This window comes from Cryptomeria japonica, chromosome 3 (assembly GCF_030272615.1).
Source record: "Cryptomeria japonica chromosome 3, Sugi_1.0, whole genome shotgun sequence".
NCBI classification, from domain to species: domain Eukaryota; kingdom Viridiplantae; phylum Streptophyta; class Pinopsida; order Cupressales; family Cupressaceae; genus Cryptomeria; species Cryptomeria japonica.
In genome coordinates, this window is record NC_081407.1 from 916,123,590 (window position 1) to 916,147,507 (window position 23,918).

The 23,918-nt window shown below is 34.2% G+C and overlaps 2 protein-coding genes across 2 annotated transcripts; both read left to right on the plus strand.

The window, feature by feature from the left end:
- Positions 1-2,265: 2,265 nt before the first annotated feature.
- Positions 2,266-5,834, plus strand: LOC131074489 (uncharacterized). The gene is made up of 2 exons (XM_058011154.2): positions 2,266-2,902; positions 5,122-5,834. Exons 1-2 carry the CDS (start codon positions 2,519-2,521, stop codon positions 5,590-5,592), a joined length of 855 nt encoding a protein of 284 aa, XP_057867137.2. The 5' UTR covers positions 2,266-2,518; the 3' UTR covers positions 5,593-5,834.
- Positions 5,835-11,788: 5,954 nt separating this feature from the next.
- On the plus strand, positions 11,789-14,080 carry LOC131074571 (transcription factor MYB102). The gene is made up of 3 exons (XM_058011240.2): positions 11,789-12,038; positions 12,113-12,242; positions 12,820-14,080. Exons 1-3 carry the CDS (start codon positions 11,906-11,908, stop codon positions 13,775-13,777), a joined length of 1,221 nt encoding a protein of 406 aa, XP_057867223.1. The 5' UTR covers positions 11,789-11,905; the 3' UTR covers positions 13,778-14,080.
- Positions 14,081-23,918: the final 9,838 nt, after the last annotated feature.

The window sequence follows — 23,918 nt, forward strand, 5'->3', positions numbered from 1 at the left end:
AGAGAGAGGGGGGGGAGGATAGAGAGATAGATATATAGAGGGAGAAACAAGGAGCAAGTGCACGCATATGAGTGAGTTAGAGATATGGAGAGAAAAAAAATGGAGATATATATAGCTAGAAAGGGAGGGGGAGGGAGAGAAATATAGAAAAGATAGATAAGAAGTAGAGATATAAAGAGAGCGAGTTATAGAGAGAGAGAGAGAGAGAGAGAGAGAGAGAGAGAGAGAGAGAAGATAACTAGATGGATATATGTTGGGAAAGATAGAGGGGTATGAGAGGAAGAGATAGATGAGGGGGAGATAGAAAGATAGAGAGATAAAGATATAAGAAATGATATATAAGGAGAGGTAGAGAGGGATATATACATATATATATATATATAGAGAGAGAGAGAGAGGCTGCACTTTAGTGAGAGATAGAGAGAGGTAGAGATGGAGGGGGAGAAATAAAATGTGTGTGTGTGTGTGTGTGAGTATGAGAGAGAGAGAGAGAGAGAGAGAGAGAGAGAGCAATAAAAACATGATAGAGGAGAAGTAGAAAGATATAGAAAGAGAGAGAGATAGGGAGAGACTAGGATAGAAAGAGAGAGAGACGTAGAGGTAGATATAGTGGAAAAGAGAGATGGGGAAGAGAGATGGGGAAGAGAGATGTATATAGCGAGAAGTAAGGAGATAGAGGAGATAAATAAAATGCAAATGAAACTGTTTACTTTTATTAGTTTTTTAAAATATTCTTTTGTAGAGAGAGAGAGAGAGAGAGAGAGAGAGAGAGAGAGAGAGAGAGGGGTAATGAGATAGAGATAGAGGAGATAAATAAAATGCAAATGAAACTATTTACTTGTATTAGTTTTTTAAAATATTCTTTTGTAGATTAAACATTGCTTCATTTTTGTTGTTTCTATGATGATTTAGTAACTTCTTACATACTAAAAAGAGAAGTAGAAAAATATAGAAAGAGAGGTTGATAGGGAGACAGTGAGAGACATGGAGATATATATATAGCGAGAGGTAAGGAGATAGAGATAGAGGAGATAAATAAAATGCAAATGAAACTATTTACTTCTATTAGTTTTTTAAAATCTTCTTTTGTAGATTAAACATCGCTTCATTTTTGTTATTTCTATGATGAGTTAGTAACTTCTTACATACAAGATAAACCTCAAATAAAACAAACTTAGGTGAAAATTAAATATCTATATATATTTGTTATTTAATTATGTATCTATTTTATATATTAAATACATACTATATAATTATAGTAATTGGTATATTTTTAATCAACTAAATATATTATATGATTGAATTTTAATTATATGAAAATATTATATACTAATTATATATATTTGTTTAAATATTTTTTATTAAAATACAATATAATATTATTTTAGTATATGTCTTCTTCTAGATTATATCATGCAAGATTTTTTGATAAAATCTACATGGTCTAATCCACAAGAAGAAATATACTCACATTATTCTGAATTGTGAAAATTACAGAAAATCAATATAATATTGTTTTAAAAATAAGTTAAAATTTTATGAAATATAATATATAATAATATAATTTATACTATACGAAATATTAATATTAAAATCATAATTAATTATAATATAATTAAACTCTTTTAATTATCTATTAATTCTTCCATATTTTTATATGAATTAATTTAACTTAATATCATAATTATATATATATATATATAAAATTAAATTAAACAATATAATATATAGAATATAGAATATATTATAAAAATAAATATATAATAATATAATTATAATTACAAAATATTTATAATTAAAAAAAAACATTAAATAAAACAAAAATATTAGAAACACGTCATTCGAAATATATTAAAAAAATGCCCTTACCTTGCAAGGACAAAAAAGTATGTATGTGGAAGATATAAATAGCTGTAAATACTTTAGCTATTTGCAGTTAAAGTAGTGTTAGCTCCCGGAAATATATGCATTGAACCATAATAGCAGACGGCAGAAAACGACGGTGACGGGAATGTAAAAAACAATGAACGGACAAGATCTTTTTAATCGTCTTGCACACTTTTTAGAGAGTGTGAATCGTGGATTTGCAAAATTTAGCTCGTCCATTTCATAGAAAGAAACCGTAATAAAATTGACACTAAGATTGTAAAATATTTAAAAAAAAAAAAAAACATGAAAAAAGTGTGTTGATTGATTACATGACACAATAATAATAATAAATATCCCCACCATTATAAATATATATTCAAATTTCTTGGGAAACACAAAATGACGTTGGAAAAACCGGCACGCAACAGAATCCTGCACGGAGTGGGCACAGGGCTGCAAACAAATTATTGAGTACCTATTAATGATGATATGAACAAGTTGGTAGGGCTTCGATCATATCACGTCGCCATCTGCAACCTTTTTCATTCATTCAGTTTGACCGTCTAATGCCCTGCTGATTGTCTCTCTCATAGGCCGAGTAAACAATTGAACAACGAGACGGAAAATTTTTACCTTCTGTTCTCTGGCTATGGCTTCTCAATTTCTATTCGAGAGTACTACTCCCTCTTTGTACATCCAGGTATTAGAAAAAGTTGTATTAGTGTCAGGCATAGTGATGGGATTCATGGAACTCAAGGGCATTCATCTCAAGTATTCGAAATTCAATCAAGGGTCTTCCTCAGGGGTCCAGCTATCCAGCAGAACAGCGATGCTTATTTTCTATCTGCCATCCTTTCTGATCGCCGTGTTTTTTCTCTTTTGCAAGTTGCTCTGGGTAAATGCCAGTATTTTGCTTGAAAAACTGGGTTTACTGCAGATCTCGATTAGTCTGCAGCTACATCAGGATGCAGGGCTTAGGTTTATCATCTTAGCAACTGCAGTCGCTCTGCATTTTCTCAAGAGGGTATTTGAGGTATGCGTATACTGCACGCCATTTTATTTTATTTTATTTTTTCACTTTTTCTGGTAAAGGATTTGTGGGTTTTGTTGATTTTACAGTTAGGATCTTCATATTAGGAATGGCTTCAGGGAAGGTATCTTTGTTCTGCTAGAATAAATGGTGTATTTGTTAAAAAAAATGAATTGTATTCTGATGAAAGATAGATTGGTCACAAAAGAAAGCAAGTAATTGTTGTAGAACATTCCAGCAGTAGATAAGTGGTCTTGGGTTAGGCTCTTATGAAAAAGTTTAATATGGTATCAAAGGTAGATTAGCGAGAGCTTGGATAGGGTAGAGGAGTTTTAGGGAAGTATCTTTAAAAATTAAATTATATATGGGCTAAAAAGAATCTACAGCAGTCTAACTAAATCTATATGAAGAAAGCAATTGGATCATTATGGACCGTAAAAACTTCATGAATTTAACTAAATTATATTCTAAACAAAGATGAATTCATCACAAAAGAAATTAACTGTTGTGGAGCATCCCAATAGCAGAGGAGTGGTCGTAGTTTAACCTTCTAATTAGTTTATGAAAATGTTTATATGGTATCAAAGATAGATTAGCAGAGCTTGGATAGATTAGGAACGAACCCCAAGCATTTGCAGAAATGGTCAGGGTTGAAATGAGCCACCCCTGAACCAAGATGGATTGGTCATGAAATAGGCTAGTAGTTCAACGCTATAGCATGCCAACAAGTGTGTGTTACTATTTTTGCTCCCTAGTCAATCCTTCAGAAATATTTAAAGGCCAGGCTAATAGCCCAAGCACTTGCAATGTGACTCAAGCGAAGGTGTTGAAAAATGAGCCACATGACCAATCCATAGATGGATTGGTCACCAAGTGCATCAGAGTTACATATGTAAAACATCCTAATAGGAAATAGGTGATTCTAAATTCAATTCCTAACTGGCCCCACTGAGATATTAGCCTCGTTATGATTAATCCATCTTTGGTTCAAGTGGCTCACACTCCTTAAGACAAACAAGTGGTCCGGACTCCTAACATAATTTGACTTTACTGACTTAACTCTAATACCATATTACATTTTTCCATAGACAAATTAGAAGTCAAACCTAAAATAATCCATATGCTACTAGATTGCTGTACTATTCAAATACTGACCCACTTGATAATTGGTCCATCTATAAGTTTGGGACTGTGAAATACAAATTTTGTATTTGTAACCAATACAAGTTTCGAATGGGGCTCATTTGGTACAGTTTGTGATATCTAGCGGACAATTATTTAGAAGCTAGAATTTCTTTGTTCAGAGGATTAATTCCTTGATTCCTTTAGAACTGTTTGCATGACTATGTGAATTATGTACCTTTAGGTGCTAGAAATTTAGCATTTGACAAGTATGTATTAGTCCCTCCAGAGACTAGGTTGGCAACTCTGAATTACCTCTGCATTAATATTAATTATGAGTTCTTATGTGACCGCATAATTATTATTTTTATATCATACAAAAGATCTACTATGTTTGGGTGTAATGTCAACCTTCTAACTTAGTGTCTTGGATCAGTTTCTGTCTCCGCATCGCTATTTGTATTCTTTAGGTTCTAGAGCCACAGTATTAGTTGCAGCTGCTATGGATTAGTTTCTTTCTCCACATTGCTATTTGTATTTACTAGGTTCTAGGGCTACAGTATTTAGTTGTAGCTGCTTTGAATTAGCCCTTCTCCAAGGCAAATTGTTTTGATGGGTGAGCAGAGGTGTGAGAATTGAGTTTTCAATATTCACAGGGCTTGGGCCATTTCTATTGTAATTTGGAGCATTCCCTGTCATGAGATCTCTCCCCAGTGGGTGATGTATATCCTCCTATCAAATACTGTGAACAGAGTGGCAGTTTGGTGAGTTAAGCTCTGAACCTGATTGGCTCAAAATGATAGAAAATCTCCCAGCATTATCTACCCTGGCGTTGATATGAAAGACTGCTTTGTTAATTATTTAGAGCATTTGGTCTCTTATCTACTGTTTGAGTTTTACAGGAACTACAACCTTGAATTAGGAACACTGGTTCAATTGCCTTGGATTGGTTCCTCTGAGTTTGGTATCAATCAGAGATAGAATTTTATATATTGTGTTTCAGTAGCAGCCTAGAATCCATTGATTGTATTGCTCAGTTTCATTGTCTGATTTTGGTTACTGGCGAATATTAATATAATTTCTTTCTTGTTTCTGTCCAGGTGCTGTTTATTCATCAATACTCTGGAGGAATAACTATGAGCACCACCGTTATTGTATCCTTTCTCTACAGTTTTAGTTCTGCCAATCTTCTTTACGCAATGCAGATATCTGAGGGCTTAACATCGCCATCCGTGGATTTGATGCCGCTAGGATTGGTCTTGTTTGTGGTGGGCATAAGTGGGAACCTTTACCACCATTATTTGTTGAGTGGGCTTAGAAAGAAGGGGGAGAAGGGATACGTGCTTCCTAAAGGAGGGTTGTTTGAGTTTGTGGTATGTCCACATTACCTTTTCGAGATTATTGGCTTCTTAGGAATTGCCTTCATCTCCCAGACAGCTTTTGGATTCTGTCAATTTAGTTTCGTGTTTTTATATCTGCTGGCCCGGAGCTTATCGACCAGAGAGTGGTATGTGAAAAAATTTGAGGGCTTTCCTTCTCACCGAAAGGCTCTAGTACCTTTCATCATCTGATGAGTGACAGATATTCATTCTGAACGATTTCTATTGTTAAAGCAGCTAAATCCCTGAGAATAGAATGGAGAATTCCTTTTAAAGCTCGTAAGGTTTGCCACAATGGACACTTAACTGTGTTTAGGTCATATGGTAGGCCTGTAAAATAAAAGTGCTTACAAGTTATAACACATAAATATTTGATTAAACATGGAAATCTTATTTTCAAAATTAGTAAAATACTAGAAGAGACTTATGCGCCATTATCTTTTGGTTGAAGTGGTTTCCCATTTTGTCTTAAAAGAGCAGCTAAATCTATAATTATCAGCAAGGGCCCTGCTTCGTGCCCTTCGATGTTGAGATCATAATCCTAGTGTCAGAATATTGTAGATTTACAACAACTATTTTTTATTTTTGTCAAACAGTTTTGAATTAACTTTCTATTACCTAGTTCACTCAACCTTTGAACCCGTAATGGAGATATGAAAACAAAGAAAATGAAGTGCATCCCATAAGAGATTGGGGTCGATCCCTCTTTTAGTTGTGATGATGAACACATGTGATAACTATTGGCAAGAGTATAAATGCCCATCGAACACATTTAGAGTAACGATTGAATGCTCTTGATTAGAGTCTTATATTTGTTGTTAGGTTCCTCGCAACGAAGTGGGTATTTGTTTACTAGTGGGAAAAAATGTCAAACCCATATATAGTTCTTGGCAACCCTCACATACATGCTACCAATGAAAGTTTGCTAACATTAGAATATGGCTGTACTTTTGTTGGTAGAGCATGTTCTGTGACTTCCTATCATGTTTGAGTAGTAGTAAGTTTTTTTGTGAATAGTTCATAAGATCTATTAGACAGTGAGCTCAAGTTATGTTTCATAAGATTTTACAACCTCTACCAATGTTCTTATAGTGGTCACTCGAAATGATACATTAATTTAATCATTGATAATGCATTCATATATCTACAAAGTGATAAAGCTGGGATAAATTAAGAACTCACAAATCATTTGAATGTGATTTTAACACAATAATATCAATCTTTCGACAGGGTTCTAGTCCATGTATTACTATCTCAATACATAGTAATAAAACAAACTAGTGCAAATAGTGCTTAGAGATCATTAGATTGTTAAATACAAATAGTTAAATGAAATTAAAACAATCCAGCATAATTAGTTTCTTGAGAGAGAAGTACAAAATTTCACAATAACTTCTTCAATGATTGTTATTGAGGAAGCAGTATTGAAAGATTATTAAACTATTAAATACAAATAATTAATTGAAATCAAAACAAAACAACATAATTAGTTTATTGAGAGAGAAGTACAAAGGTTCACAATAACTTCTTCAATGATTGTTATTGAGGAAGGAAAGAGTTACAATATATATAGCCTCAAAATTTCAAATTTAATGTCGATTAAAAAAAAAAATTTAAAAAAGAAAATAAGAAATTACTTATCCAAATTTTCAATTGGATAAAAAAAAAATAGAATTCTATAAAATGAGAATGTGTAATTCATTATTCTATACTACCTAAGTAACAAGCAATTAATTACCTAAGTAAGTTTAATAAATTAGTGCAAAATTACACCTTGTTGCAATATATTCAAGGTGAACAAAATATTACACCAATAACTCCCCTTAAGTGCAACCAAGTAAGAAGAAATCATGGGTCTTGTAAGAAGGCCATGTTAGATATCCTTATATAACTTTAAATAACCTCAAAGTATGAGTTTACCTCCAAGAAGCCAAGAAGAGAATATTTTAGGATAAAACTCTATCTCAATTGAGGTATGTGAAGGAGTTTGAGATACGACCTCTTCTTACTATCAAATGTGAGCTCCCTTAAATCCTTGCAAGATGAGGTGCATTTGTGCCTCCACAAAGAAGAGACAAAAGTAATGTAGAATATCACATGGCAAATATTGTATAGTAGGTTCTATAGTTTATAAAATTCAGTTTAATAAAAGAAAGGCTATTTTTTAGGTTATTTTCTTTTGTCAAATGATCTTATTGAACACTATACTAAGATCAACTAACTTATATAAGAAAGGAATATAATTTACTATTAATATTATATCTATTTACCTAAGTTCCCCATCTCCTTTATAAACATTAAATAAATAAAGTAAGTGTCTATTTATTTAATTTTTTTCATCCACTTTCTAGTTGTGGGTTAGAATTAATTAACCTACTAGTTCCTCACTTTCACTTACTAATCCTAGTCAAATCCTCTCAAATCATGCACAATCCCCAAATGTGTACATAGGCATAGCCTTGCACACAAGGCATGTGATTTTGTATGTGGCTATGTTACATGGGTCAAAGGACTCCCTATCCTTCAAGTGTATGAGCCCAAGTACCCCTTTTCCATCTCATCCTTCCACTTTCTCCAAAGGGAATCTCCACCATTGATTTCTCTTCAATCCATTTATCCCCTTCATCCACCAATCAAGTGAAAACACGTGTCCTTTGTATCAATCCATCCTTATACTCAATAATACCACTGAGTTTTTCGGGTTATTATTGTTGGTGTAATTAAGGTATTTTGCCTTGGTTAGTTCTCACCTATGTCCTAATTACATGTCACCTAAGCTTACTTATGGAATTGCATAGGAGTAGTTGGAGCATCTCCACATTAGGTAGACATGTCACTTTATCACATTATCATATCCACCTTTGGTGGGTGATCCACCTTTAGTGGTGTTATCATGTGATCACTTTTCCACTGTAGGTGGGATGATATATTTTCACTCTACTTATCATGTCATGAGACAACGACACTTGTCATTATCTCATTCACTCACCTTGGCTATATAACCAAGGGGATCTCCTATGTACATGTATTGGATTCTATTGCATCATTGATATGAATACAATGTATTCTTGTCACGTTCTTTCTCTCTTGTTTATGTGATTTTCATTTGGTCTCTAAATCTTGAGTGGCTACCTTCATAGCCAATTCTTACATGGTATCAGAGATTTTAGAGTGACATTGGTTTGGCATTGGAGAGATCTCGACACAATTTGTAGTTTTGGATTCGTGGCTTTTTTTTGCAGGTCATTATTAGAGCTTGTTGGGTCAGACCTAAGGCCATTATTGGATTCAGGAGGTTTGAGAAAGTCAAACTTTCCTTTTGTTTCATCCAAATCTGACTCCAAAGACCAAATCTAGAACCATTTGAAGTTTGGAGGTGCGATGGTGATTCCGACATTATAATTACGCATGCAATTTTAAAACATCGATATCTCAGTCATCTAGCTTTGAACAAATATCTTTCAAACTAGATGCACCTCATGAGAAAAGGTATGTCAAGTTATTGTTGATGGTTTGTGAAAACATCTTTTCTCAATAAATGGTAGATAAATTAAAATTTCAATGTGAAAAATTCTCCATCATGTTATCATATTTCTTGGTTTAAAAAGAGAAATAAACTCATTGTTGATAAAATATGCTTAATTATGTTTTTCATAGGAAAGAATTATAAGAATGAAGTATGGTGTGATGTTCATCCAATGGATGCATGTCATGTGTTGTTGGGAAGACCATGACAATATGACATAAAGGTAATACATGATGGAGGTAGGAATAGAAATACTTTTTGGAAGGTAAAGTGATTTTATTACCTCTTAAGGATGAGGACCTGTGAGAAGGTAGGAGTGAAACTTTGAGAACTCCTCCAAAGGCACAACACTTATGAGCTCACTTAACAAGTGTTTGAGCAAGTATCAAACATGAATGCACTAGGTGTCTTAAGTGATGAGGACACATGTCTCATTGCTATGAAGTGAGACAAAAGAATGAAAAATCCTAACTAAACTTAAGCTAGGTGTGAATAAGTCAATCCTAGAAATTTGATTAGATTACTAGGTGCATAATGACTATATTTACACTAACATTTTCAACCAAAGGAGAATGATGTAGGGAAATTTAAAGGTCATAATTTTTGACCTGCGGTTGGAGCAAGCTTGGGATTTTTCCAAATTATTATTTTTAATTAATTTCAAACTCTTGCATGTAATTATATTAGTAAGTTGAAAATTGGTGTTGCTTTAGCTAGTTTAAAATCAATGAAAACTACTATAGGTGATGTAGATAAGCATGCAAAATTACGCAAAAAAAGGAAAGTTAAGAAAGTTGCTAAAAAAATGCTAAAATGGCAATTTTCAAAATTTGCCAAAAATTGACAAAAAAGGTAATTTTCAAATTTTGCTAAAAATTGTCAAAAATGGTAATTTTCAGATTTGTACTTAAAATAAAGTTTTCTTTTAGTTTTGGGGGTAGAATGAAATGAGGAAAGAAAAAAAATTAATTAATTTCTTTGATTTTTTTATGTGTTTTGTTTCAATAATGCAAATAATTTTTATGCTAGTGATTTTTGGTTGCTCTAGATAGTGAGGATACAATCCTCAACACCCATCCATGATTATATTGGTGGAATGGTTGAGGTCCAAAGGAATTATTTTGGTCAAGGTTGTATTTCATCTTAAGTTCCCTTGAGGCATCCAAAGGCTTGGAAATCTATAAACACTAGCTTTTATGCACTAGCAATGACTTCCGCGATGGCCTCTCTATTAATCAATGGTATGTTCGATGGCCTTTGATTCTTTCTTGTCAAGATCAACCTATAGTTAAAACCCCTTAGGTTCAAGCTTTGAAGTTTAAATAAAAATATTGCTACATCTTTTCATCAAAGTTAGAAAGAATTTATTAACTTTTCCTAAGGCCAGGTTGAAATTCTAGTTGTCAAACTAAATTGAGAGACTTACTAGATAATTATTTATCCTGTTCCTCCCCACATGGTTCACAAAATTTTGGTTAGAATTGTCAAGCATTGGTAGAAGAACTAGAAGTGATATTTAAATGCACCATCTCATAACTATTGACCCTTTAAGGAATATATGTGGCTTGCACCTAATCTCCCCAAGGTAGCCTAGTAAAATCTCTTTTGGTTCCTCCTCTTTAGACACTTAGTGCCATATATTATAGAGTCCTTTTACATCTATTATTGACACAAGATTCCTCATTTTTCTTGGAGCATAATTTATCAAAGCCTTCCATTTGAATCACTCTTGTCTCATCAAGGAGTTCCAATCTCATTGTCTATTCTATGGAACAATTGAGACTCTCAAGCACCTTTCTTAGATTTGTACTAGAGCCCCAAAGTCATGGACATGCACTCATGACTTCCTCAAGCTATTTCAATCTAACCCATTTTCATGGTAGATGGTTTTGTTACGAGATTGGTTGTCTCCCTTTCATATTTACCTAGATTTTTCATGCTTCCAATGTGAAGGTTCTCTTTATAATTCAAAAAGAAAAATGTTTCCATCATTATTTGTTGCAGCATTGTTGATATTTATTTCTCACTTTATACTTATGATTTGCTCTAACATGCTAATGTATATGTAGGTACAAGAAAACAAAATTACCCTTGATCTTGTTCGTTAGGAGATGCTTTTATATCACTAGGGCAAAGTCCATTACACCTATTGCTAGAGCATCATCTCTCTTTGCCTCCCATCAAGGTCACTCTCCTCAATATGGGAGTAAACATGGACATAAGTAGTCTTCTAGAGGAGATTGTGTCTCTTAGCCACATGATTCTCAACTACCTTCCAAATGAGTGACATATCATGTTGCTTGTGAATGCTCTCCACCATTTGTCCACCATTGGCTTCTTTGCATGGGCATGTTGGTCTTAGTCAGATTCTGAAAAAGTTTCCTTGAGCTTGAATATTACAATTTCTCCTATTCATATCTAGCAACGGACAAATAAAGACAAAGAAGAAGAGGGTGATCTCACTAATTGGCAACCAATTATTCTTGAAAACGGAAGAAAATTGCAATAATTTAAGTCATGTATGAAAATATTCTGGTGTACATGATCATACACGTGAGTGATTGTGCTGCAACTTGCTATTAGATCAGATCAATAAATCAGGTCTATGTCAACGCAAACAAGCATCCCTGTCATGGAATGAATGCTGTTCATGTCAACGGGCTCGTGTCAACGCGCCATTTGACTGAGTATATGAGACAAAGGATTTGACCGGCACCAATGGCCTGTTCAACCGGCCTCATCCAGTGTCGCAGGCATGCCACACGGGTGGGATTAGTTTAATTTTAAAGTGTCATGCCACCCAAGCGTGTGAAGTTTTGTGAGCGGCAAAACACATAGTGCATGACTAATTTTTTAACGATAAAACCATTCCTTACTTGCACTGTTTTGGCAGCCCACATTCCGCCTCTTTATCTGTTTTACAACGACCCAATTGCTGTGGCGCAGCCTGCGGAATACAAAGAAAGCAGTTTTATTAGAATGGGAAGAATACCCTGCTGTGAAAAGGACAACGTGAAAAGGGGCCAATGGACACCCGAGGAAGATGCAAAGCTCGTCAGTTATATTTCTCAACATGGAACCAGAAACTGGCGCCTCATTCCCAAAAATGCAGGTTTATTTCTCTCCCAATATCTCAGAACCATCTCATATATTTAATTATGTATTCATGAAGTTTTTGTATTGCAGGTTTGCAGAGATGTGGAAAGAGCTGCAGGCTCAGGTGGACTAATTATCTTCGCCCAGATCTTAAGCATGGAGAATTCACAGACAACGAAGAACAAACTATAGTTAAATTGCATTCTGTTGTTGGCAACCGGTAATTGTGTTAGTTCTGTAACCTCCATCATCTGTTTCACTTAATTTGTTGATTCCTTCAGATATCGATTTATTAATTACTGACTGAACCTATGCCAATTGTGACATTGATAGAGAAAAAGTGAAATCAATATTTAGCAATCAAAATAATGTCATGGAAAATTTGTGATTACTTGTGTTTATAGAATAGTATATTAATTGCATTTAGGATTTGTATTATGTTCAAAAACTTTCATCTGAGAGTATTTATTTTTAATTATGATATTACTATTAGGAGTCAGTTGTGTAGTTTTGAGAATCAAATTTATTTTTTCATATTTTATAAATAGTGATTTACATGAACTCATCTCATGAAACATGGTTTAATGAGTTTGATTTGAAAAACTAAACAATTGATAGATATAAAGACGAGTTCTTGAGAACCACTACTCTTTCTGCTATTAAGATTCAACTATGTAGTTTTTTGAATCAATCTTATTAACCCATGTTTCATAAATAATGACTTACAAGAACCCGTCTCATGAAATATGGTTCAAACTGTTCCAGATTAATTTATTATGATTTTAGGTGCATTACAGATGGTCATTGATCGCTGCACAACTTCCTGGACGAACAGACAATGATGTAAAGAACCATTGGAACACCAAGCTGAAAAAGAAGCTATCTGGGATGGGAATCGACCCAGTGACACACAAGCCATTTTCACACCTGATGGCAGAAATAGCCAACACATTAGCTCCTCCACAGGTAGCCCACCTTGCTGAGGCAGCCTTGGGATGCTTCAAGGACGAGATGTTGCATCTCCTTACCAAGAAGCGCATTGACTGGAGAGCGGTAGACCCAAAAGGAACAATTGTCTACAATGGTATGACTCCCTCTCAGTTTTCTCCAAATCGAATTTGGGACCTCCCACAAAACAACAATATGTTGTGTCATTCTAAGGACGATGTCTTCATGTCAAATGATAATGCAATTAAGCAAGGGATGGAACAATCTGATATCATTATGCCCAAACCATGGGAAACCCATGTGAGTCCTGAGTTAAATGGATTCAACTCCACATGTAGTCTCTACACTGCATTTCAGTTTTCTGGGCCAGAATATCGTTCTCCATCATTATATATGGGTGGATCATCTAACAAGGCTGAAGTAAATTTCCCGTGTATTGCCACTACTAACCCCTGGGGGATGGCTCGTGGGTCTCCTGGTCATATGGATAATTTAGATAGAACATCCAACGTTGCACTTTCACCAACCTCTTTGAAGCAACAGGAGGGCGTGGAATGTGGAAATATTTGGAATCAGGTGGAGTGTAATGATAATGGTGGACATGTGGAGGAAGGGTCGTCATGGAATCAAAGTATGTGCAGTGGAAGCACATGTACTGGTGGTGACCAATGCGCTGATCTTGAGCAACAGGAGGTTGAAGAAGAAGAGGCAAGATCAGATGGTGGTGGAGATAAGAGCAGACAGGGGTTTAATTCTGAGTGTGTGTTGTGGGATTTATCTGATGACCTCATTACCCCAATTATTTAACTATTGTCATGTCCTAATATACCTATACATATTGTAGTTTCATTGCTTTAATTTGATAGATATTCTCTTGCAAGATAGTTATATATATATTATATGGATAGGATTTATACTTCTCTTTGGCCAGCTGGTTTTTTAATTGTCTCTCACAAACCCTCTCACAATGTTGTACCTTTCTTTCACCTCTGTTTCTAAGCAGAATTGGTTTCACTCAATTAAATCTTCTGTAAGACTCTTACTAGTTTTATATAATATATCTGTAAGATTCTTATTAGTTTTATATAATATATCGATAAGATTTCTAGATTTCTTTTTCCAGCTGGTTTTTTTAAAATCTTTCACAAATCCTTTCATAAAGTTGTACCTTTCTTTCACTTGGGTTTCTAAAAAAAAGTGTTTCGTTCAATTAAATCCAATAATAACATAAATAAATTGACTAAATATAAGATGAATAGTTTTGTAATAATTGAATTTTACATGAAATTCTAGTTTTTTGTGTTTATATAAAGTGGGATTTTCTCTTTACAATTTACCACCTCCTATCTATCATTGATGTCTATGATCACACACACACTCTCTAGAAAGAAATTTATTCAATTATGCATTTAGAATTTAGAAGAATGTTCACATGAAATTACACGTAATATATAGAAAAAGAACATCTAATAAATTAAAAAGAAATTTGTTAATTATATGAAGAAAGAGACTTAGAATTTATAAAAAAAAATTATTGAATTAAATAATATATTAAAACTAGAAGAAAAAGATTTTGTTATGATATATGATTTTGAGTGTTTTTTACTTTTGATTTTCTTTATATAGCAATTTTTTTAATTATTATAATTTTTTGAATGTTAAAAGTATATAATTTAGATTAATTAATTGATGTAAGTAATAAGCACACAAATTGATCTAAATGATAAAGTTGAAGTGACAAATATTATGATTAGTAGAATGTTAAGTTTTAGTTAAATAAAAGGCAATGAAAGGGATGAGGAATTTAACTCAGTATATGAGGTTAAAGTATGAATTTATTGTCAATGAAGAAATCAAGATGTCTTGAGACTAGAAACATGATCTCTTTGTCTGTGTGTCACCCTAGATCTAGAAAAGGCACAACACAATAAGTAGAGGGTCAAGTCCATAGTCTATTTTATAGTTTTTGAGTTTAATCTATGTTACCGAAAATGATTTGGTATAGCTTATAATCATGCTTCTTAGTTTTTGAATTCATTCATATCTTCTATGCTCTAATGAATTGGCATTATTTCAAAACAACTTTAGAGGGCTTTTAGATCTATAGGGTACATGTTCTCTTAGGTAAACCACTATAATAGATTGACTTTATCGCGACGGAAATGATAATTGATAAAAAGCTTCAAATATAGAAAATGCTCTAAGATTATGTGATGCAAAATTTGATTCTTTTTTTACATTATTTAATTGAAATATTCCTTACAATTTTCATAAATAAGAATGATATTCAAACAACTACTTTGAGTTTGATGATGTTGATGAATCCTCTAGATACATATACATATAGATAAATTATGCATATCCATGTTTAGTTGGCTTTTTATGCTAGAAAAGGATAGGAAACATTTTCCTACCATTTTTTGTTTGTTTTAAAATTCTAGGGGTCATTTATGAATGTCTATGATCAATCTCACAACTATGAGATTGATTGAGGAGATATTATTAATGTGGATAATTAATTTGTTCAGATTCTCGTGTAATAATGAGAATAATAAATGAGGGATGTATGGGAATAAATGTGGATCATATGGATGAGAGATTTGGTAATATATTTAAATGGATGATTCATAGCATGGGGGAATGAATCCAAATTTATGCAAGAGAGTCATTTGTTGTTTTGCAATCAAATTAATTAATTTTATTAAAATAGGTACAAAATTGAATGAGAAATGTCACATGTATAAAAAATTCACCACTATATTTTCCCCTCAGTTTGAGGTGCATGTGAATTCAATAATGATTGCATATCTCAAAGTATGTAGTTTTGGAGTAATTATGTAATTACCTTACTTTAATTGATTAATCAATCATTAATTACTTAGGTCCCATAATACTTTATTACACTTAAGCTAAACTTAGGATTTTTTTCTATTATTATATTGAGGTATATTTAGATCATGTTGTCCCATAGCATAGGATGAGGGCACTTGTAATGTTCTAACTTAATCCTCACCTAGGGTTTTATCTTTTAAGTTTATAAGTATTCATTATTATACATTGTAATTGTCCAATTAATCTAGTTTAATCAACTCAATACACATTAGTCTCAATATCAAATGCTTGCATGGATCAATCTCTTTCAAGGTTGCATAGCACAAAATCATGTCTTTTTCTCTTCAAATGCTATAGGCATTTTGGTTGCAAGTGATTTCTAGGAGTCGTAGGTTCATTATCAATTCCAACATGGCATCAAAACACTAGATCTATATCTTCCTATGCAAATTTTGAGAGATTTGGCATTGACAAAACAAACTCATCCTAGAGAAAAACGAGCATCACCATTGAATTTAAAATGGCCAAAAATCATAAGAATGTTTGTCACATTACAAAAAATAGAGAAGTTGAGAAAAGATTTTCTTAACGTGCCAAGGATCTTGAACATCAATCTGTATGGTCATACGACTTCGTACAACCCTTTAGAAACCATTAATTCATGCCTACTTACATTTGATATTGTACCATATACACTCAGCTACACCATTGACTTGATGGAATTTTAAAGCACTAACATTTCTCTCACCTAGGAGTCCTATCTCATCACTTGGTATCTCTACTCTAAACTAATGGTTGCTCCAAATCCTCCATCAAAACCTTTCAAACCCTTGATGATTGTGTCTTTTGACTACTGGTGGCAAAATTTCCTGCATTTGTTAAAAAATTCCTATTGAATCACCTAATGAATTTGGTGAGAAGATTTCAATGGTGAATATTCTTACATGTAATGAGCTTATTCTAGGGAAAAGTTTGGGCATTATTTAAGTGAATGTAGAAAGAAACATATGATTCTAGACAATAAAATGCAAATTTCATTAAAGAAAATTAAAATCTTGATAGCATGTTTATAGCTTGCAATGTAGCACAAGAAAGTAAAAAAGACATGGTTTTTAGATTCCGGTTGCAACAATCATATGACTGGGAATTTAGAAATGTTTTTTAGTTTGGATGAAAGTGTAAAACTAGATGTAACATTGGGGAATGACAACAAAGTTTTAGTTATGGGTAAAGGAAGTGTCAACATTCTAACCAAAAAAGAGGGAGAAATTTTTTATTTCAGATGTGTATTTTGTTCCTGGGCTGAAACATAAATTAATGAGTATAGCGCAACTCATTTAAAAGGGGTATCGAGTCTTTTTTAAGAACAAAGAATGCATAATTTTAGACAAATCTCCAAGCAATCAATTCATAGCAAAAGTCCAAATGACAAGCAATAGAATGTTTCCTCAAAGGATAAAACTAGATTTGAAGGTAGAGCTTGTTGAACAATGCCCCTCAATGAACCCACAAGTGCATGAAGAAAAAGTTGCAACAATCCCCCAAGTAATTTATCAAGCTGAAATTAAGGATGAAAATTGGTTATGGCACCTAAGATTTGGGCATCTAAACTTTGGAAGCTTAAACTTATTGCATAAGAAGAAAATGGTGAATGGGTTGCCACTAATAGAAAAATTGTATAGAATATGTGAAGGTTGTATCTTGGGTAAGCAACATAGGAATTAATTTCTAGCAGGAAAGTCAATAAGGGCAAACAAATCATTTGAGATTGTTCATTTATATTTGTGTGGACCAATGCAAACACCCTCAATTGGTGGAAGCTACTACTGCTTAACATTCATTGATGATTTCACAAGGAAGATATGGGTCTATTTTCTAAAATAAAAGAGTTGGTGTTTGATTATTTTCGTCAATTCAAGGCTCTTGTTGAGAAGCAAAGTGGGAATCACATCAAAGCATTTGAGAACAGATAGAGGCGGTGAGTACATTTTGAATAACATCATGAAATTTTGCAAGAATCATAGTATCCACAAACAATTCACTACAAGGTACCCCTTGTAGAAACCTAAAATTTGATTAATCTAATTAATTAAATTTGGCTATCTTGAATGCTTTTAAATTAAATAATTGCAAATTATTTAATTAATTGTCGTCTTTCCTCCCCTAGCTAATTAATTACGCTATAGTCATGTTTAATTAATTAATGGATGATCCGAAATTGTTTTAATTAATTAAATCCTTTTAGCCATTCTTCTATTAAATAAATTAAATTTACTTTATTTTATTTAATTCATATTCCCTTTTCTTCTATTACTATTAATTAATTCATAATGAATTAATGCCCCTTTCCAATCCCCTTAGTTAATTAATTCTAAATTAATTAATTACCCTCCCCATTTAAACAATTAAATAATTGTTTAAATTAGTCACATGTCTCCTACATTCTAACCAACTAACCTAACCCACCATCTAACCTTACCCCTTATTCTTACCCTTGGGTTCTAACTACCCCATCCTCACTAACCAACCTTATCCTAACCCTCTCCCCTCACACATGTGTGCACATTCCCAAATATATTTTATTTAAAATAAAAGATATTCCTCATTTTTGGGTGGTTACTCCCCAAAAAGACATGTGTCCTTGAGGACACAAGTCGTTCCTTCCCAAGACATGTGTCCCTCCCTTGGGACACTTGTCTCTTATCTTTGAGTTTGAGGACAAGTGTGGGATCTTCTTCCACTTGGCCCCCTTTGGAATGCCACTTGTCTTCCTTGAGGACAAGTGTTGCATTTTGAGATCCCCTCTCCTTCCTCTCATCTCCTATTTAATCCCTCATTTTTCCACTCATTTCATCCACTTTCATACAACCATATTGTAACTCTGCTAGAATTATCACTCAACTCACACTTCATCATCTTCATCCATTTATCCATCATCATTTGCATCAACATCATGGAGCAATATCAAGCATCCGAAGACGTCATTGAGTGCACATAAAATTGAGGAATAATCAAATCGAAGTGAGCATTTGGTTTGCATTTGTGTTATCATTTTATGCTTGTTTTGATTTATCATTCTAATCTTGAGGTGTATGATGTCTTGTGTTTTCTCAGTTATTTAGTTTGTCTTTTAGCCCTTCGTATTTGCACACTTTTTTCACCACACATTTTCTGGCACGCCCAGTGGGACCCACTTCATGGGTCATCTAACATTTTTTCTTGTTTGAGTGTACTTTTGACATATTTTGAGCACTTGCAAGCAAAAACGTGAAACTACAGACGGATTTCCACCTTGGCGGAAGTTTGTTTTGTCATTCTCGCCATTTCAAGAAGCAACAGGTTCGCTTCCAGAAAGGACAGGTTCACCACCTAAACCAGTGGGAATGCGTTATCATTTACTCATATGAAAGGTAAAATCTATCATTTTGCTCTCGAGAAATCTGTAAATGCTTTTTTGCATTTCTTTTTACACAATAGCAAGTTCGCAACTTAAAATGGTGGGTTCGCCACTTGAAGTAGCGGGTTCATGTTTTTCATTTTGGGAGCCCTTTTGTGTGTTATTTTCCTGCAATTTTTAAATTTTCTTTTGTGCTGAAATGGCAGGTTTGTGCTATGAAATGGTGGGTTTGTGGTAACCAAGTCATGAAATAGTGGGTTTGACTTCTAACATAGTGGATTTGAATTTGATTATTATAAAATGACGGGTTTGAACTGTGAATTGGTGGGTTCGCTTAATTAGCATTTATAGTTATTTTATAGAATGTTATTTTTGGACTAATTTGCTAAGTTGTGTGTTTTTGGATGTCATTTTGCTAAATTTGGTATAACAAATTAAGCGATAAGAAGACCCCTGTGCTTTCTAAATACTAATCATTTGTTGTAGGACCGCTAAAGAAGAGGGGTTTCGTTGAAACAATCTTTATTTCCTTTATCGCATTTGTGTCATATATTAATTTGGTACACTTAAATTCAATTAAAGGAAAGGAACACCATGTCTTTCATTTTTGGTACACTTGTGCATGTGTAGAGTGGTCCTACTGCTAACACACACTATCCTCTCCCTCTGGCTCTCATGGTCGTAGGTGCAAGAGAAAAGTGTTAGCAACGCTCGATTTTATTTTTTGAGAGGGTATGTCCCCCTGAGTGGCCCACAAGGTCGGTTGATGGGAGAACGACCCAAGTGGTACTTTCTTTCGATTCACTATATAAATATTTGTGATTTTAGCAAAAGCTATAAATCAACCGGTGACTTTGTGTTATATCGATGGTTTCCCTCAGTATCGCCCTACAAAACCTATGTGGTCTTAATGAAATTCAAAATCCCTTTGTGCTTGTGTGGTAGATGCGTAAAAACTTGTGTTCTACAAGCTGGGATATCTGGAGCAGGAGCACCTAGTGAAGCTCATGGAGCACTTCATCAAATTTTGGTTTGCAATGGCCTATATTGGTCACAATTGAATAATGGGCTTTTTGTATGTCCAAAGGGTGTATTTTGTGTGTTTAAGTGTCCTTTGTGTCTTATTTTTATTTTTTATTGAGTTTTTGGTCAATTTTTGACCTTTTATGCTCTGTAAGCCTAGAATGGGCAAAATGTGGAAATATGGTCAAAACTCCTTATAAAGCCTTAATAGGCATTGAAACATGTTTTTATGGTCCTAGAAAACCATTTCACATGGTATAAGTCTATTTGGATCACAAGTCAAAAATGCTCATTATACCAAAAATTGTCAATGTTGTCAAGCAACTTTTTGACAATATTTGGAAAACTTGTAAAAATAAGGCAAAAGGTCGTTATTGGTCCATAACTGGGTATGATTTAGGTTGTGAGTGAATATTCAAAGCCTCACACAACTTTTTATCAGGTTGTAATTTGAAGAAAAGAAGATTTCAATACAGAAACTCAATATTTTGTCATTTTTTTTGCATTTTTTTGCTCCAAATGGTATAGTACAGTCCGTACTTCTTAAGAATTTGGTTGTATTATTTTCATTTGGGAAGTTGTGTCATGTTGTGTTAAATATTTATCACCTAGTTTTGTGTGTTGATGTGGATTTTTAGCATTGTAACAAAATTATTTTGTTTTTGCCTTGTTCTCGGTTGAGTAAGGGTTTGGCTTCAATAATGGAAGCAACTTGATTTTCTTTGGCTCTTTCTCCATGGCCTCTGAGATTAAATTTTTTGTAAATATCCTTCTTGTACATACAAGTTTTTTTTTATTGGCAATGGCAAAGAAAGTGGTTTTTGTTGCTAACTAGGCGAGCTCCCATAGCCCAGCTAGTGAACTTTCATGGTGAAAACAAAGTTTCTCTACAAACCCACACCAAGTGAACCTTATTTTGGTTCCCCAAGGTGGAATTAATTTTTATCAGATCTTTTACCATATGGAAGAGTGTTCCAATGAATAACTAGTTGAGAAATGCATTTTGAGTAGCCAAAGTATTGAAAAACAATGGTTTTTGAGCACTTTTCCTCTTGAAACTTGGTTGCACATCAAGTGTTTGTCTTTATTATTGCGAGAAAGGAAGTTGGAAGGCTTAAAAATGATGGTAAAAACCTTCTCAAAATATTTGGTGGTCTAAAGAAGAGTTTGGAATGGTGATAAGGTGTTTGAAGACTTAAAACCCTTGAAAACCCTTGTTTTTAGGCACATTTATAGGACAATAGTTGTACGGTTCTGTCAAACCTCCTCATAGAAAAAAAATTGAAAGATATCCATAAATGGTATCCATAAATGCAAATTTTTTATGAGTTGTTTTGGTAGTTTGTGGAGTTATAAGCATTTTAGCAGTTTTGGAGGGCTAATTGGGGCTCTTTTCTTATAGCCATGTTTTGAGCTTTTCCTCAAATCGGGTAAGAAGACAAATTGAAAAACCATCAAATCAAGTCGAACTAAGCCTAAGATGATGTTAGAAAATTTTCTAAACCTCCTAAAACTCTTGGTGAGTGATCTTGGTGTTTTGGAGCTAAGAAGCAAAGTTTCACCTTTGTGAGACTTGAGAGCAAGTTTGAATGAAAACAAGAACTAACATGGTAGGAAGAACTCAGGGTTGGTATGAAGCATAGAGAATGAAAGACATCAAAGAAAAAGAACCTAAAAAAGTTACAAAAGCTTCAACAACTACCCTGAAGGGAACTTGCAAACCAAATTAATTACAGACACACAAATTGAGCCAATTCTTGAGTATCTTCCTATCATAGTGGTATCAGAGCAAGAAGTAAGTCTTGGGTAGAAGTGAGAAGTTTCAAAATGGTGACCAGTTCTAAGTTATAAAAGAAGGTAGAAGACCAAGAGGAGGAAAATAGAGCACTAAGGGATAGATTGGAGCAGTTGGAGATAAAACTAGTTTCCGTAGAGGTCAGGACTGGAGTAGTGAGTGATAAAGTGGATGATTAGGGAAAATTGGTAGCAATAGAAGATGAGATCCCTATACTTGACCCTATTCTTGAACAAGAACCTTTCTTGAAGGCCTTGAAGGTATTGAGTGGAAAAACCTTAGAAGGTGTAGCTCTTTTTAGTGGCAAGATGGATCCAGATTCAGTCATGGAGTGGATTGAAGGCCTGGAGAATCACTTTAAATGTGATGGGGTGATAGAGGCCTAGAAGGTGAAGGTAGCTAAGTCTAGGTTGAGATGGATTTCCTTAACATAGTGGAAGTTCATTCAAACTGAGAGAGAAAAAGAAGGGAAACAACCTATAGCAACCTGGAAAGGAATGGTGTCTAAGGTCAAGGAAACCTACATACCAGATGATTATGAAATCCAACTACATAAGAAGAGGCAGAATTTGAGGCAAAAGGAATTAGATGTGAGCAACTATATAGAGGAGTTTTGAAGACTATGTTTGAGGTCAAAGGTTGTGGAAGATGAGAACATAAAAGTTGCAAGATATCTCAATGGCTTGAGATGGAATATACAAGAAGAGTTGAATTTGTTGTGTCCCAATACAGTGCAAAGGTGCTACCAACTGGCACTCAAAGTGGAAGAGAAAAGTAGGAAGAAGCAAGAACAAAGCAACAGAGGTAGAGGTAGGGGAAGAGATGGTAGAGGCCATAGAGGCAATCTTGGTGGAAGAGGAGCTGATCAAAGGTCCCAAGGAGATTCCAAACTTATAGAGCAACGTGGGGATTCTAATAGAAAGAGAAGCTATAGAGGAAGGGGATCTAGCAACCCAGGAAGAGGTAGATCTAGTGGACCAAGAAGAGGGTCTTGCTTCTCCACCATGAAGTGTTACAATTGCCAAAAGCTGGGTCATCCCGCCTATAGATGCCCTGAGAAATATTCTTCATCTCAAGGAGGTGAAAGAAGAGTGACATATGTACAAGAAGATGCAGAAAGTAGTAAGACACAAGAAGTGAGTTTAGCTTCAAAAGATGGGGAAATTTTAATGATGAGAAGAGTCTTGATCAAGTTGCCAAACAAAGAGGAACCAACTCAAAGAATATCTTTGTATAGAATCAAGTGCAAGATCATGGGTAAGGTTTGTAGAGTGGTGATAGATTCAGGGTCTGCAAGCAATATTGTGTCAGAGGAAGTAGCAAATAAACTTAAATTGGACAGAGTTCCACATAGTAGTCCGTATAAAGTCACTTGGCTCAACAAGGAGCAGCATGTGGTGGTGAATGAACAAGCTTGGGTTGAGTTCACAATAGGGGGTTATAAGGATAAAATCTTGTGTGATATACTCCCAATGGATGCTTGTCACCTACTTCTGGGTAGGCCATGGCAATTTGACAAGAAAGCCATTCATAATGGTGAGAAGAACTCTTATTCTTTTCAAAAAGATGGAGTCACATATAAAATTCAATCCTTAAATGATGAAGGAGAGGGCAGAAAGTCCAAAAACCCAAATGCCTTGTTGGTGAGTGAAAAAGAGTTCATAAACACTCTTCAAGAGTTTGAAGGAGTGGGATTTTCTCTCATAGTGAAACCAAAGGAAGAAAAGAAAGAAAAGAAGGTTCAAATACCTCAAGAAGTGCAGCAAATACTAGACAACTTTAAAGAAATCATAAGTGATGGAGCACCATAAACCCTACCACCTACTAGAGCCATAAGCCATCAAATTGACTTCATTCCAGGAGCCTCATTACCCAACAAAGCAGCCTATAAGATGACCCCA

Coding starts and splice junctions, on each gene's coding strand:
- LOC131074489 (XM_058011154.2), top strand. CDS start 2,519: ATGGCTTCTCAATTTCTATTCGAGAGTACTACTCCCTCTTTGTACATC. Junction 2,903..5,121: donor TTCTCAAGAGGGTATTTGAG/GTATGCGTATAC, acceptor GTTTCTGTCCAG/GTGCTGTTTATTCATCAATA.
- LOC131074571 (XM_058011240.2), top strand. CDS start 11,906: ATGGGAAGAATACCCTGCTGTGAAAAGGACAACGTGAAAAGGGGCCAA. Junction 12,039..12,112: donor CCTCATTCCCAAAAATGCAG/GTTTATTTCTCT, acceptor TTTGTATTGCAG/GTTTGCAGAGATGTGGAAAG. Junction 12,243..12,819: donor CATTCTGTTGTTGGCAACCG/GTAATTGTGTTA, acceptor GGTGCATTACAG/ATGGTCATTGATCGCTGCAC.